This window comes from Ipomoea nil, unplaced genomic scaffold, assembly GCF_001879475.1.
Source record: "Ipomoea nil cultivar Tokyo-kokei standard unplaced genomic scaffold, Asagao_1.1 scaffold2159, whole genome shotgun sequence".
In the NCBI taxonomy this organism is placed as follows: Eukaryota; Viridiplantae; Streptophyta; class Magnoliopsida; order Solanales; family Convolvulaceae; genus Ipomoea; species Ipomoea nil.
The window spans coordinates 3,160,584-3,176,388 of NW_017618587.1; the positions used below are offsets into that span (position 1 = coordinate 3,160,584).

The 15,805-nt window shown below is 35.9% G+C and overlaps 3 protein-coding genes and 1 long non-coding RNA gene across 8 annotated transcripts; 1 reads left to right on the forward strand and 3 right to left on the reverse strand.

The window, feature by feature from the left end:
- Window positions 1-2,224: 2,224 nt before the first annotated feature.
- Window positions 2,225-3,805, reverse strand: LOC109149213. Its single transcript, XM_019296875.1, has one exon. It carries the CDS (start codon window positions 3,803-3,805, stop codon window positions 2,225-2,227), a length of 1,581 nt encoding a protein of 526 aa, XP_019152420.1.
- Window positions 3,806-7,466: 3,661 nt separating this feature from the next.
- Window positions 7,467-8,225, reverse strand: LOC109149289. The gene is made up of 2 exons (XR_002048943.1): window positions 8,137-8,225; window positions 7,467-7,757 (listed from the first exon to the last, which is right to left on the reverse strand). It is a non-coding gene; the product is annotated as an uncharacterized LOC109149289 (long non-coding RNA).
- Window positions 8,226-10,463: 2,238 nt separating this feature from the next.
- Window positions 10,464-11,554, forward strand: LOC109149287 (protein RADIALIS-like 4). The gene is made up of 2 exons (XM_019296979.1): window positions 10,464-10,795; window positions 11,122-11,554. Exons 1-2 carry the CDS (start codon window positions 10,530-10,532, stop codon window positions 11,144-11,146), a joined length of 291 nt encoding a protein of 96 aa, XP_019152524.1. The 5' UTR covers window positions 10,464-10,529; the 3' UTR covers window positions 11,147-11,554.
- A 351-nt stretch (window positions 11,555-11,905) lies between these two features.
- LOC109149285 (maf-like protein DDB_G0281937) lies at window positions 11,906-15,805 on the reverse strand. Of its 5 annotated transcripts, none has more exons than XM_019296977.1 (10): window positions 15,655-15,805; window positions 15,471-15,542; window positions 15,314-15,388; window positions 14,952-15,035; window positions 14,383-14,452; window positions 14,214-14,305; window positions 13,577-13,618; window positions 13,399-13,479; window positions 12,586-12,681; window positions 11,906-12,069 (listed from the first exon to the last, which is right to left on the reverse strand). In XM_019296977.1, the coding sequence occupies exons 1-9, from the start codon at window positions 15,676-15,678 to the stop codon at window positions 12,610-12,612; spliced, it is 612 nt and encodes a 203-aa protein (XP_019152522.1). In that variant the 5' UTR covers window positions 15,679-15,805; the 3' UTR covers window positions 11,906-12,069; window positions 12,586-12,609. The 5 variants fall into 5 exon arrangements, with proteins under 5 accessions (XP_019152522.1, XP_019152520.1, XP_019152523.1 ...); XM_019296975.1 differs by having other exon boundaries at window positions 11,906-12,073; XM_019296978.1 differs by lacking the exon at window positions 11,906-12,069 and adding an exon at window positions 12,091-12,106.

Here is a 15,805-nt window from a genome sequence, read left to right on the forward strand (position 1 = left end):
CATCTTTTCCCCCCTTGCAACAAAAAACTTGTCGCTTTCTAGTACAAGTTATTTATTGCAAGTAGGAATGGCCTTTCATAGTCTACTATTGGATATCTGACCTTCTCGAATCATATAATATGGTGGGTTATAAATTGGTTTGGGTATGTAAAATAATACTTGTTACATGTTCAGGTAACAACGAAAATTCGGTGTCCAATATATGATAGTATATTATATATTACAGAGTATATTTTTAGGATGTATTAAATTAAACATGTTTTGAGACATGTGCAACAAGGTATTTCTAACGGTGATTTTAAACGAGTTTAAGCTAAGATAGGCACGAGTAATATTTATTTGAATTCGAGACAGATTTAGATAATTCTAAATATATCACTGTTCGAATTTAGAATAATCTAACAAACAGATGTCCTAATGTTATTTGATTCGTTAAGTAACTCCAAACAATCACTTTGAATGTTCTACTCACAAATCACAATTCATTCGCGTGACAAAATAATATATCGTTGAAAAATCAACCTACTAATAACTATTCAACATTGATTTGTCACATTAGATTACGAAGATAAAATTACAAATAACTTTTTCTTTGAAGTTTCTACTAATACTTACATGCCACGTCAACCTCATCATTGGAATATCATGCACGTTGAGTCGGCGTCAATCATCCTATCCGTCGGTTTACTTGGTCCCCATTGCGAACTTCATGTGCAACTTCCAATTATCCATTGTTCCCACCCATTGTACTTGTCATCAATATGAATCTCTTGTTACTTGCACTCTATAATGTAGAAATTTTTCGTTCTCATTTGGACGGTTAACACGTTTTCTGAATCTCATACCAAAAATTGAAAAATTTCTTTATATTTGGATGGTTAATACGTTTCTTGAATCTCATACCAGAAATTGAAAAATATCTTCATTTCTATAACTTCATATTGTATAATGTAACATCTTTCTTATATAATTAGAGTAAAAGTGAGTTTTTCAATAACAACTCAATTAGACTAAAAATTACATGTTTTTTTTTTATTTTAATTATTTACGAGAAAGCCTACAATCACTACTCGAATGTAAGTGCTTTAGGTGAAGTTTATCTTGCATTGTAACGATAGTCGTCAAAGAGCTATAAGGAGGTAAACCAGTCTAGGCTATTTCTAACTGACAGGAAGGTTAATAGACAACTTCCTCAAAGAGTCGAACTTGGAATATTGTGATTATCAAACCAACTGTTGATAAAAAGTTATATGTTTTGCATCTTAAATTAGACACTAGAAAATCTTGAATTAGGGTTGGGTTAAGTTTGGGTATTATAAATTAAAGATTAGAAATTCTTTAATTGGGCTTGGGTTAAGTTGGTTTAATTCCTAATAACCCCATTTGTGTTGGTAGGCCTAAATAATTTGTATCAAATTGTTTGGATTGAAATAGTGGGCTTCTCTCAGATTTGGAGCAAGGCCCAAATTCATGCATACAAACCATTACACAAAAAAAAAAAAAAAAAACAAAAAAAAAAAAAAAAAAAAAACAAAAACAAAAAAACAAAAACAAAAACAAAAACGAAAAGTTTTACAATGTTGTATCCTTGAAATTAAAAGCACTGCATGTTGTCCCTATAAGAGTGACTGAATAGGTAAAATATATAATTCTCGTACCAAAAAATCACGAGTTCAATTCTTTCAACACTTTCTTGATCAAGTTTGTCACACATAGTCTGTAGAATACAAATAAGAAGAAAATGGAGAATTGATTATATATTGTCTCTTGTCCAAACCTCAATACAAGCACTCTATTTATAGTGCCAACAAGATGATGAAGAGTGAATACAAAGAAAACAAAGAGACACATGGAAAACCCAAGAGACACATGAAAATTAAATTAGATGATTAATATCATCAAATATCTCAACACCCCCCCTCAAGTTGGAGCATGCGGATCTGAAATGCCCAACTTGCGAAGAAGAAATTCAAATTGCCTTTGCCCCAGAGCCTTTGTGAAGATATCAGCTAATTGCGAATTGGTAGGAATGTAGGAAGGGAAGATCAAACCATCTTTAATTGCATCGCGAACAAAATGACAATCCACTTCAATGTGTTTTGTGCGTTCATGAAAGACTGGATTCTTTGCAATATGAAGAGCCGATTGACTGTCACAAAATAACTTTATGGTTTTGGGATGATGAACCCCAAGACTTAACAACAAGCCCTTTAACCATTTGAGTTCACAAGTAACGGCTACCATGGATCTGTATTCTGCTTCTGCGGAAGAACGAGAAACAGTAGTTTGTTTCTTTGTTTTCCATGAGATTGGAGAATGGCCAAGAAAAACCAGCCGCTGGCGCATTTACTGTAAGATGTTGCACTGATTCGGTTCCCTTGAAGTAGTAAAGTCCATCCCGTCTAACACCCGTTCCAATCAGCTCCCTCGATTGGTCCTGTATAGCACACATATGAGAGTTAAAGATAACACTGCTCTGCATATCATCATTTAACTGAGATACAGAAATAAGATTGCAACTTAAAGACGGAACATAAAGAACATGATGAAGAATAATTTTGTCTGTTAATCGAACCGAGCCTTCTTGAGTTGCAACCACTGTTTTTCCGTTAGGTAAACCAACAGGGCAATGAAATATATCTTTTGCATCAGTCATCCGAGTGGAATCACCAGTAACATGACGAGAGGCCCCTGTGTCAATTATCCACAATCGTGCATCAAACTTACCAATCAATTGATCATCAGAAACCTTTGTACCACTAATTAGCCCTGTTAATGCCTTCCATTGGTCCGGTGAGAATAAATGAGATGAGGGAACTCCACAGCTGTCAGTGGGCTTTTTGGTTAAAGTGGCATTGGTACGGGGAACACCTCTACCCCGTCCACTACGTCCTCCACGCGCGTTGTTGCCACGATTCTCATACCAATCTGGATAGCCATGTATTTCGAAGCATTGAGATACGTCATGGCCAGATTTCTTGCAGTGAGTACAAGAGAGATGAGATTTGTCTGGTTTATCAAAGTGACCACGACCCTTACCAGAACCGGTATTGACAGCAAAACTCATAACTTCTGGTGACTTGTCTTCGGGGACAGTAGTTAAGCGAATTGTCTCTTCTTGAAGGACCATTTGATAAGCACGGTCAAGTGATGGTAATGGATCTATGGACAGAATATTAGTGCGAACTTGTACATAATACTCTGAACAAAGACCGATTAAAAATTGATGTAGCTTGTTATTTTCTCGTCGTGCCTCATGTTCACTGCCGGCGGTACAAGAGACACAACAGGAACATTTAATAATAGGCTCATGGGTATGTAATTCTTCCCATAGTGCTGACAACTGGCCAAAATATGTGGACACAGACATATTCTTAGACTGCTCACATTTAACAATAGATGATTTTAATTGTTGAATGCGTGGCCCATTAGTCACTGCAAATCTTTTCTCGAGAGTATCCCATAACTTTTTGGCATCCCTGTATTTAGCAAGAGAGCATTTTACCTCAGGACTAATGGTGTTCATTAGCCAAGAAATAAGCATAGCGTTGATTGTGGTCCAATCCGACTGAGAACAAGGTGGAGTCGGTCCAGTGATCGTTCCATTAAGGAAATCAAATTTTCGCCGTGCCTCCAACGCCGTTTGTATGTCAGCAGCCCAATCATCATAGTTGTTTCCGGTCAAACGTGTCGGGGTTATGAAATCACCCGGTCGATCTTGAGGACCAAGGTAAAAGGAAGAGTTTGGTTCAATTTTGGGTTGAGGTTGGGGAGGCTGCGCCAGCGGCTGGTTGTCGTCGGTCATGGATGAGTTTATACGCAGGTATAAACCTTAGTGACTGATACCATGTAGAATACAAATAAGAAGAAAATGGATAATTGATTATATATTGTCTCTTGTCTAAACCTCAATACAAGCACTCTATTTATAGTGCCAACAAGATGATGAAGAATGTATACAAAGAAAACAAAGAGACACATGGAAAACCCAAGAGACACATGGGAAACCCAAGAGACATATGGAAAACCCAAGAGACACATAAAAATTAAATTAGATGATTAATATCATCAAATATCTCAACATAGTCTCTTCTCATGTGTTGTTTGTGAGTTATTATATGGATATTTAGAGATCTTTTATATGGTAGGACCACATAATAACCTGAAATTTGAAGAGAAATGGGAGGTATATGTGCAGGATTGCAGATTTGCAGATGACCAAATAAAAGGTTTTGACGGAATCCAAATGTCACGTGAGCAGCATGCTGTATCTGGAAGCAGTATCACCTTTTGGAGGAAAAAAAAAACAAAAACAAAAATAGTTCTCCAAGAAAGTTGCAAAAGTTATTTCCAACAAAATTAATCATTTGTATTTGTGATGATTCCACCTCTTAATCATATATGATTCAACCTCTTAATCATATATGATTCAGGACAATGACATAAAGGAGTTGCACGCTCCATCCCCATAATTGTGGAATATATATAATGAATATCATATATATTACTTCCGGATATAATTTAATTATCAATTTAAATTTGTAATTGCGACAAAATATGTATTTAAATTAGACTTAAGTGAAAAGTTGTAGTTTGAATCGGATCAGCTATGTCCATGTGCAAGTGTTTGCCTATTTGGCTTGCACACTTAACGAAACATGTTGAGTATAATATATGGAAAATTAAAGTCTATAGTACCAATGTCTTTTACACCAAATACAACCAAAAGTGAATGAAAAAGGCTTTGTGTTTGACCTAATACTTAGTATAAACTTAAAATTTCTTCCAAAACATTTTGAGTTGTACTCGGTGCAACTGTGCAAGAGACACCAGTGCCAATTGATACTTTAGAACATACCTTAGCTATATAAATAATAAATGTACATGTAGTGAGAGAAATTCTCAATCACTATTTAAAAATATGTACAGAAAACGTTAACAACATGATCTTGTGGTTACCAAATCAACAACCTGACCAAGTTGACTAAGTCAACACACCAACTAATTTGTGAACCATAACTTCTCCCAAAACATTTTGGGTTGTACTTGATGCAAGTATTTGTGAACCATAACTGATCTCTACTTACCAAAACTCAAAAAAAAAAAAAAAAAAAAAAAAAAAAAAAAAAACATTAACAACATTAGTTTACCATTACATAGTCTTAGTATTCAAACATTCGATTGCATTGTTTTCAGGTTAAAGTTGTTATGATTAAACATGGAATAAAGTTGATCGAGCTAGGATTGGAATTGGGATCATATTCAGATGGGTTGAGGATTCTAGCTAGCCTCTTTTTCTTTTTGGATGACAAAGGAAACTCGCAATCACTAATTAAATATCACTTTGTGACCTTAGCCAATCAAGAACCATAAAGATATACAAAAACCAGCCTAGTTTGTCCATAGCTGATCTGATCAGTCCAAACTAAGGAAATCAATAGGCTGCTCCCGCTAAAATTTGAACTTGTAACCTTGTGGTTACTAAGTCAACAGTCTGACGGACTTGGCTGAGGTGAGGATTGCAGGGCAGGAAGAATAGTTGGTCTTACCTGGCAATGCTATCAACTATATAACTATGGCGCATCTGATCAATTAAGAAGCATGGAGATTCCATTCCCAGCTTGCAGGCATCAGATGAAATATATATGTTCGAATTCTGGGGATAGAAGAAAGGAGAGGAGAGGGGAAAAAGAGAGAACAAAAAAAGTCAAGAACCTAAAATTCTGGTGTCACTAATGATAGATTCTGTTGAATCCTCTTGACCCAATCAGCTACTGGCCTGGATGGGACTTGAACAATCACAGCCTTCAATAGTGAATGAATTCTTTGGTCCCGGCCTGCAGGTGACAAACTTCTTATCCAATGTTCATCTATCTTAATAATGTTGTTCGAAACAGCCTGGAAAATTCTCTCTTCAAATCACCACCTTATCACACTACACAAATTCTATCATCAGCTTATCTGATCTGATAGATCTTCAATTCTTCTGCATGTGATCTTGAGAACCCCAGTTCACAACAGCACACATGCAGCATATATGATGAGCTAGCTTACACCCCTTTTCTTCTTCCATGGCAAAACATCTATCATATATCAGAAAAATTAAATATAATTCTATTTTACATACTGTACTGATATTTGCATCTCATGAAATGAGACTAGTCTAATTAAATCTTAGTCAAGTAGCATTAGGTTAGGGCTTAGTATAGGAGGGTAGCACACATGACCTTCCTCTTTCAAAAGAGTACCTACTATACCCCTCCCACCAACCCCATAACACCCCTTCAGAAGGGGCCCTTCTGACCTCTTTTTCCCTGACATGAAATATTATAAGAACATATTAATTTGATATCGCACTAATATTCACCTTCCGTGAGGTGAGACTAATCTAACTAAATCTCAATCGAGCCACATTAAGAGGACAACAATCACAACACACATGACCTTCCTCTTTCTAAAGAATACCCCTCCCCCCAACCCCATATAGCCTTTCTCTTCTTCCATGAGAGGAAACTCTAGAAAATATAGACTTTTACATACTATATTAGTATTCGTATCACACAAGACGAGACTAATTCAACTAAATCTAGGTCAAGTCGTGTAAATTGAGAGGAATCACACATGACCTTCCTCTTCAAAAGATCGAATACCCCCCACAAAACCCTGGCCTTCTCTTATTCCATGAGCTTAGCTTCCTCCTCAAAAGACCCTCACCCCCACCCTCCCACCATATATACCCCATGCATACACCCCTTTTCTTCTTCAATGTCAAGAAACGTAATATCATAAAATAATTTTTTTACATATTGTATTGATATTCGTGTCTTATAAGATGAGACTAATCTAGCTAAATTTCAGTCAAGTTGCGCTATACTAGAAGGGCAGCTCACGTGACCTTCCTCTTTTGAAAGAGTACTATACCCAAATCCAATACACCCATTCTCTTCTTCCATGACATGAAATATTAGAAAATATATCATTTTCATATTGCACGAATATCCACCTTCTCGTGAGATGAGACTAGAAAACATATATTTTGCATACTATATTATTGATAATTGCACCTTGCATGACGAGACTAATTCAGTTGAACCTAAGTCACTATACAGCCCCTTCTCAATCTTCTTCCATGATAGGAAACACTAGAAAACATATCTTTAGCATACTATATTATTACTTGCATCTCGCAAGATAAGACTAATTCAACTTAATCTAGGTAAAATCTTGTGAATTAGGAGGGCATCACATAAGACCTTCCTCTTCAAAAGAATACCCAAACAAAACCCTTTTCCTATTCCTATTAGAAAACAGATCTACCACATACTATACTAGTATTCGCATCTTACAAGATAAACTAATTCACCCATGTCAAATCTTAGTCTTGCCCCAACCCATTTGAAGGGAGATGTCGTTGTTAATCCCCGACATCATATTTAAGCAACTCAAACCCACCCTTGATCCAACCCTTTTGCTAACAATGCAATATCTTCATCAGATTTTATCTTTAATTAATTTGTTGGTTCAGTCACTAGCTAACACTACACAGCAATCAAAGGATGATAAAGAATAAGAGATATGAGAAGCATATATAGCAAGATGCATCTGACCCATCCCAGAATTGATTGGTAAAATATGTAAGGCTATGTTGCAGTGTTATCTTGTTGACTCTTTCCGCAAGGATTCCCCATACTGACATGTCACCATAGCTATGAATGAATTGCATAAGAATCCATCAATTTGCAGAGTTAGGTCCAAACCTAAAGAAAGAAAGAAAGGATAAGTGATCTTAATTAAAGCTTGTGAGAGAGACATGACAGGCATCCACAAACAGCAATATTTACTGGACATATCGATGTGGGTGATGATAAGGATTCCCATTCCCTATTTTGAGGATCATATTATGCCCTCATCTTCTCCTTTCCCCAATCAATAAATCACCTCCATAGCTTTATCTAATGCCATACATATATCTTTTCTTAGCTTTTTTATTATTGTTAGCTAGACACCAGCGTATGTATACGAAACCTTAACTGTTAAGATCCTCAAAGATGAACAAGATCAAGAATTTTTTTTTTCTTTTTTTTAAAAAAGGCATAAAAATGTGATCTTTAACGAGAAGGGTTTTGTAGATCTTACGTAGTCAATCTTCTCTGCGGCAAAGGGAAAAACGTGCATTGCATCATCCGTGTGGTTGTGTATAAAGTTCTCATCTGCTTGGAGTAAGAAGATTTGGGGCTGCAAAGTATACATACCTTATCTAGTTATCTCATCACATTTAATTTAGACTTGCCCTAAAACGTAAAATAACACTATCACCTAAAAGTTCACAAGTTCAATTCTTGTCAATATTTTCACAATCATTGCACAAGTCTTCCTAATACAGTTTACATTTCTTGAGTGGGGTTTACTGACTATTAGACAAGAGCAAAGTTTACCACATACACTACATCATTAAATGAGTTAATACTCAAAATCGTCCTCGACTATAGTGGTTTTTCTCAATTTCGTCCTAAACGACTTTAATGACCTAATATCGTCCCAGACTTTTGTGTTTCGCTCAATTTAGTCCCAGACTTTTGTGTTTTTGCTCAATTTAGTCCCTCATTTGTTATTGTGTCCATTTGGTGTTAAATAAATAAACAATTCAGTAATTTTAATATTGGCATCTCTTTACTCAGACATGTGAACTGCGAAATCCCTTTTTTTTTTTTTAACGAATTACTCCCAGAATTACTCCTAAAACTGCGAATATAAAATTTGATTTGCAGGTCCGGGAATAATTCTGGGTGTAATTCGTACAAGAAAGAGGAATTTCGCACTTCACAAGTTGAAAGTAAAGAGAGATCAATATTGACATTACTGAATTGTCCCTTTATTTAACACTAATTTGACGGAATAACAAATGGAGGACTAAATTGAGCGAAACACAAAAGTTTGGGACGATATTAGGTCACCAAAGTCGTTTAGGACGAAATTGAGAAAAACCACTATAGTCGATGACAATTTTAGGTATTAACTCATCATTAAATATTAGCTAGTTACATGTTTCTCGTATCATTAAAAAAAAAAGTAATATAGTGATCAACTTGGGCAACAAATTAAATGCCTGGCATGTGATTGCGTGCAGCAGTAAATATGTTTAATACGTGAACTTACATAAAGCTACCAATAAATGCTTTCAACCTAAAAACGTGCATGAAGTGATCAACTTATCAAATTAGTCTGAGATAAAGACCTAACGACGTAGCAAGCTAAAGCTAAAAGGCATAAATTTCAACCCATACTTAAGAATTAAAACTCTCACCGGCTAAGAAACCTCAAATTGCAATATAATATGTGTCTCATCTGACCAAACAACGGGTGGAGAAGGTAAATTAGGGAATATGTGTGAACTCTAGATTATTCTCCATAAATAACTGTACTGTATACTAAAAGATTCTTAACTTATTTTAAGGTGATTGATGCTACATGCATGTGTCCCAAAGATTACAAAATATCACAATGATTCATGGTCTTGTTGATACCTTTCCTTATAGCGCCAATGAGTAGTATTGTATGTACTAGTGTTGATAATATCAAATACAATTATGTATAGTATCTGCTTTCAAAAAAAATGTATAGTGTCGATCAGTATACTAAACATTGCCCCCGGAGCATAACTCAATAGTTGAAAGTTGAGTGTGCAGTGGGTATACTTATCCAGAGTCCCAGACCAGCAAATACTCGAGTTTGAATCTTCAAGCAATAGGCCAGGGAAATTATGCTATGGACCCGTGTCCACCATGTGCATGGTGGACACGCTGTAGATCCATAATTTCTAAACTGTAGATCCATAATTTCTATACTGTAGATTTATAAAATCTATACGGTAGATTCATAATTTCTATACTGCACATTCATAATTTCTGTACTGTATGAATCTACATTATAAATTTTATGAATTTACAGTATAGAAATTATGAATCTACAGTACAGAAATTATGAATGTGCAGTATAGAAATTATGAATCTACATTATAAATTTGATGAATCTACAGTATAGAAATTATGAATGTACAGTGTGTCCACCATGCACATGATGAACACGGGTCCATAGCATAACGCTCCGTCGATCTTAGGGCAAAAATCAAATACTCAAACTTGTTTGTAGTACTCAAGAGTAGTGAGTAGTGCAGCTTTGAATTCCCTCATTAGATACCAATGGCATCTTAAAAAATCTGAAAATGATTATAGTGTCCCATATATAGGGGCCGGGATAAATACATATATAATATACTTATCCCACAATATAATGCAAGGAATTGGAATAATCCGGCCATATGATGGTAAAGACCCTGGCTGCTTTTTAATTTTGTAGTTTGATACTGAAAACAACTTCTCGTGGGTCGCCATATTCGATCTGTCCATTCATGTCCTCTTATCTCATGCATGCTATCGCTATATAACTACACTGCACCCATGCCACCCTTATTCTATATATCCACAAATTAAAACACACATTCTTTCTTCTTCTTCTTAATTAACGTTAAAATGGGGTCGAGTTCGACTACAACGTGGACATCGAAGCAGACCAAGCTGTTTGAGGATGCGCTGGTGACGTACGACAAGGACACGCCGGACAGGTGGCGGAACCTGGCGAGGGCGGTCGGCGGGAAGACGACGGAGGAGGAGGTTAAGAGGCAGTATGAGATGCTTGTGGAGGATGTGAACCACATTGAGACTGGCAAAATCCCTTTGCCCAATTACGACGCTCATGCCAAAGCCGGCTATGCATTCATGCACCAGGCACCAGACAGGTAACCACAATGTTCTAAATTCGATACAGTCTCGTCACGAGGATCGATTACTTTTGCCTCCAAGCAACACGTGGACCATATCTCTTTTTTTTTATCGGGTGATTCGAACTCATAGGCTACGTTTCACCCAGAGTTCACTTTCCCGTAAATTATATTAAAAATATAGATTTTACCTGTGTTGCTTAAAATATTTTTAAGATTTTAGGTTCAAGCCTCAGTGAAGGCGGTTTGACACTCTTTGTGTTTCAGTAGGTTGAGAAAGTAGTTACAAGTAAGTGGGCTATCCAAATAAATATTTTCCGCATCTTTTTTTTTTTTTTTTGCAGGATGAAATATATGAAGCTTCAGTGAAGAAAGCTAGAAATGGCAAAGGAAATTAAAGCACATATATGCTATCGCAACTACTCCACCAAAAACTTCAACTATACATAAAACCAAAAACATTATCAACGAATAACAAGATACATGCTGGGATACGCCATATATATTGTGCTAAATTGATTGCTTCTCTTTTTGCTTTCTGGAATCCCCATTTCTATTAAGTGTTTGTATGTATACATGTAGATTAAGTTAGTCACTGAAAAGTGACAGTACCGATCGAACGAACATATAGCTGTTTATGTATGTACGATGTTGTAATCGCTTCATGTACAAATTTGTCTACGTTGGTATATGCTTTGTTGCAGGATATATAAAAGATATTTTAAGATATATGTTCTTTCCCCAAAAGAATAAAATCAAGATTCAGGCTTAAGGGAATGGTCAAGATTTGTGCATATATAGAGAATAAAACATGATTACGTAACTCGCCAAATAGTTCGGCATGCATTCTTCCATTTACTTCCTTGTAATTATTTGTCGACTAGGGTCACAAAGCGAGTTTCAACGAGAATGCACATGTGAGCAGACTTGTAATTCAAAGTTGGCATGCATGCGTTGCACTTACACATGTAAATCTATATTGCTATATACACGTTGGTATCGCTATGATATTATTAGTCTCATATCATAGTATAATAAAAGAATTTTAGAATAGCCAAACAAGTAACTAAAGTACTAAACTACAAGCAAAATTGTAATTAGGTCACTGGATTGAAGAAAAAAAAGTTATAACTGAGCCCTGAACAAGGTATACTAAATTGCATTTTTACGTGTAATTTGATGGCCAGTCTGATAATTTTTTCAAAAATTTTTGCATATAACATATGATATCTCACTATGGGACTAATTCAGATTTGACACAAGTTGGGTTTGAGTCCTCAAGGAGGCGGTACCTGTCTTCATCATCCAAAAGGATTTGGTCAATACTCTCTTTAAGAAACTCAAAAACAATCAAACAACAATCTCTTTCATAATCCAAGTAGGCCATGTAATACACACCAAAGTTACCTTTGCAGTAGATAGGATTTAAACCCACAGTCCAACATTTCTATATATGGCAATTAACCAACAAGAAACTATTGTGTCAACAATGTCTCCACTCATCTGAAAGTTAGGATATAATTTGATGTGTTCATGTTTGAGAATGATATGAACAATAACTTGGTCTATAGACCAAAAAGTCAAAGTAACCATGAATCTGTATTCTAATTGTTTATGCAATGGGTAATTGTGATCCGATGAACCACGAACAACTAGAAACCGGGGCATTTGACATAGAGACATCTTAGTTTAATAAAATTCTGAAATTGTTTGACATAGAGACATCTTAGTTTAATAAAATTGTCCTAGAAAGTATTCTGTGTATAACAAAGTTGAATTAATTCCGAAAATCAAGAATTGGATCTAACCAGAGTGAATGAATTCAAGTCATTCTAGAGAACCTCCTTTATCAGTCTTTCTGTAAGAGCTTTTGGGAGTCCCATGACACTATCAGTTGTTCCGACCTGCCCAATGCAGAATGTTATAAACTTTCCCACAACCATTAAGTTAATAGAATCATAGAAAGCAGTGGTATAATAATACCTATAGATGCTTCTTAGGTTAGCTTCAAACATGCAATTAACACTCACATGATTCTAATAAGCATGTTGGGAGTCTGCTGCTATAATACAGCACTTTACACCCATAAATACATATATCCAGCTAGGATGAACTATTCATATACTGGGGCAGAACCAGCACCAGCCAAGCCATATCAATAGGCAATACAACTTGAACCAGTTGGCAGTCTATGCATCTTTCATATAAAAATTTAAAATATCCTAACTATTTTTCATGTTTCACAATTTTTCTTTGCATTTTCTGTGACAACAAAAGGTAGGCATTACATGAACAACAACAAGAAGTAGGTAACTTTTTAAGGGGCCTATTAGCTTTTGAAAAAAAAAAATACAAGCTTCGGTACCATATTTGAAGAAACTCACGGTGGTAACCATGGTAATTGGTGGATTGGGAGTTGGTAGTGAGGCAGTTGAAGAAATTTTTGGGGGTAGATTAGATAATTTAGAAATTTAATTGTAGAAAATAAGATAAAATAACAAGAAAAATAAAACCAAAAGTTGGTGCAAACTGCAAAAGCTAAGAGTTTTCGCAAGAATTGCAACTAGTCACAGAAATTTGGCTAGAATGTTCATATAGGATCAAAGCATCTGAAACCTTACCACTTGCTTTACATAAGGCAATACCAAGGGATGCTCAATTATGAGGCCACCAGCTACATAAAGCACTCTTCCTTCCTCAATCTGATGAAAGACAAAGGTAAAGTTACACTAGCTATCAGCCTATCATCCATCTAATACTGTCCTAACACTTAAACATTAAAGTCAAGAAATCACTCACTAGTTTATCAATGGCTTCGTCCGGTATTTCGTGGAAATAAATCTGCAATTTGGAAATGCTATTAATAACACTCTTATCTTGTAAAATTAAGTACAGGAACCAAAATCCATTAAGGCATTAACAGCAACAGTCATTTCCACATCCAGATAGATTTTTCACTAATTAACTAGAGTTGGGCCTAAAATTAAGCTTGAAATTGGAGCCAACTGCCAAAGGTAACACAATCATGGCTACGCCATGACACACAATTAGGAGTCATTCTGCCACCACATTATCATTTTTGTTTAGGCATTGCAATGACACATCGGTGACCACTGAGCAAACTAGTTTATACATAACTATTACGGTTCTTCATGAGTTATTAGAATTGCAGAATCAAAATCCAGTTTGGATTGGACAATGCATCAGTATTAGTGTAGTAGCACTCCAAGGTTGTAACATTAAAAGGAAAAAAAATGAGACAGTCCACTTTCCTTATGTTGTACACTATGTTGGATAGCAAATTTTGGATCAATTTGGTGGATTTCATATCCATTAGATAAATATGTTGTGTATGTGTTCAAATGTGGAAGCCCAATCACAAAGTATAAGGACAAATTCAGATCATTTTAAAAAATCATTTAGAAGCAGATTGTACCTCTACTTTGTCCCATTCTCCTTTTCTAACACCAGTTTTCAAGTTTGAAACAATAACAGAGGTAACTGTAGATGCATGCCCATTTGAGTAATCTGCAGATTCAAAAGTTGAGAACACCTATATTGTGAAACTAATTAGAGAAGGGATTCCAATAAAACAATGACCAGACCTTTCATGAACTGCCTTGCTTCTTCTTTACCAGATGGTTTCTCCCTCACCATACCTTCATAGACCACCACCTCCAATCATTTCAATTTAGCAGTAAGATAAACAAAGAAAAGTCTTGCTTCATTAAGGGGGTGAGAAGGAACTACTTCAAAACATTCCAGAAATACCCCATCACCACATGTCCACTTATGCTTTAAGATATAATATTTTTAAGCCATCAAGGAACATTAAAAAAATTTGCTTGCAATTCTTATGTATTCCATTGAATTACTTATTGAGAAAAACAAGATCCTGTTGAGAAGCAGATAAAAAAACTGACACAAGCTAAGGAGTAAGAACATGACCAATTGCACGCTAAGACCTTGCAATTCAGAGTCAAAAGGAGTCTTCGCAACATGAGAGTAAGAGCATCAACAGAAAAATCATCCATGCTGTAGAAAGGCTTATGGTGGTGGGATCAAAAGGAGTCTCACAACATGCTTCCCAACAATAAAAACTATAAAACCAGCAGCAGACTAGATCCATCACCATAAAAACTAGAAGGAAAAAATATGAATTTGAAGAACATACTGTGTCTGATGCAACAAGAAGCGTTGGGATGGCATCATTCTCTTGAGTTTTGCCATTTTGAAGTTTTGATATGATGGCATCTGCCTGAGATGCAATGGTAGCATTTTATATGAAATTCCAGAAAGAATTTATAGCTGAACTCAATCAAGCAGAAAAAATAACGAAGCCTCAATGCAACCACAAGAAACTAAAATTGTATAAACACTATAGTCTATAGACTAGAGCCATAGGCAATAAGATGAAGCCTGAAGGCAATGACAATGCATGCTTAACTATCAGAGAGTCCTCCTAATGCTAATCAGATAATATATGAAATACAATAAGTCTGCAATTTTAACATCTGAAGTTCTAGAAGATCAGACCTTTGCCTCAGCAAGAGCCATGACTAAATCCTCCGGCTTTTCTTTACGGATTCCCTTCTCATCTATATCTGCAGACTGTTACATTATGAAACGAGCTTCATTTTACAGCTTGCAAAGGAGCAACAGAATTCCATTATACCACAACGAAACAACGCACCATGGTTATGAATTCATATCCCATGTCAGCTAAAATTTTCCGACGAGCCACGGAAGCAGAACCTAAAATCAGCTGCACCAAGACGTTTAACTTTCAATCGGAGAATTCACTGGAATGCTAGTAGTGAAACCCTAATAACAGCAAATTCATACTTAGAATGAAGTAACAGAGCTATACAGCATACCTTGAAATCAGGCGCATTCTCCATTTTTGTGGGAGACGTAGCGATTAGCGACTCCGGCCCGGTTTCTGCTATGGCAGTGTGCTATCTGGAATTCTACAGTCTTCGATTGGGCCGGGGCAGCGTGGCAACCGGCGGTTTGAATGTTTGATGA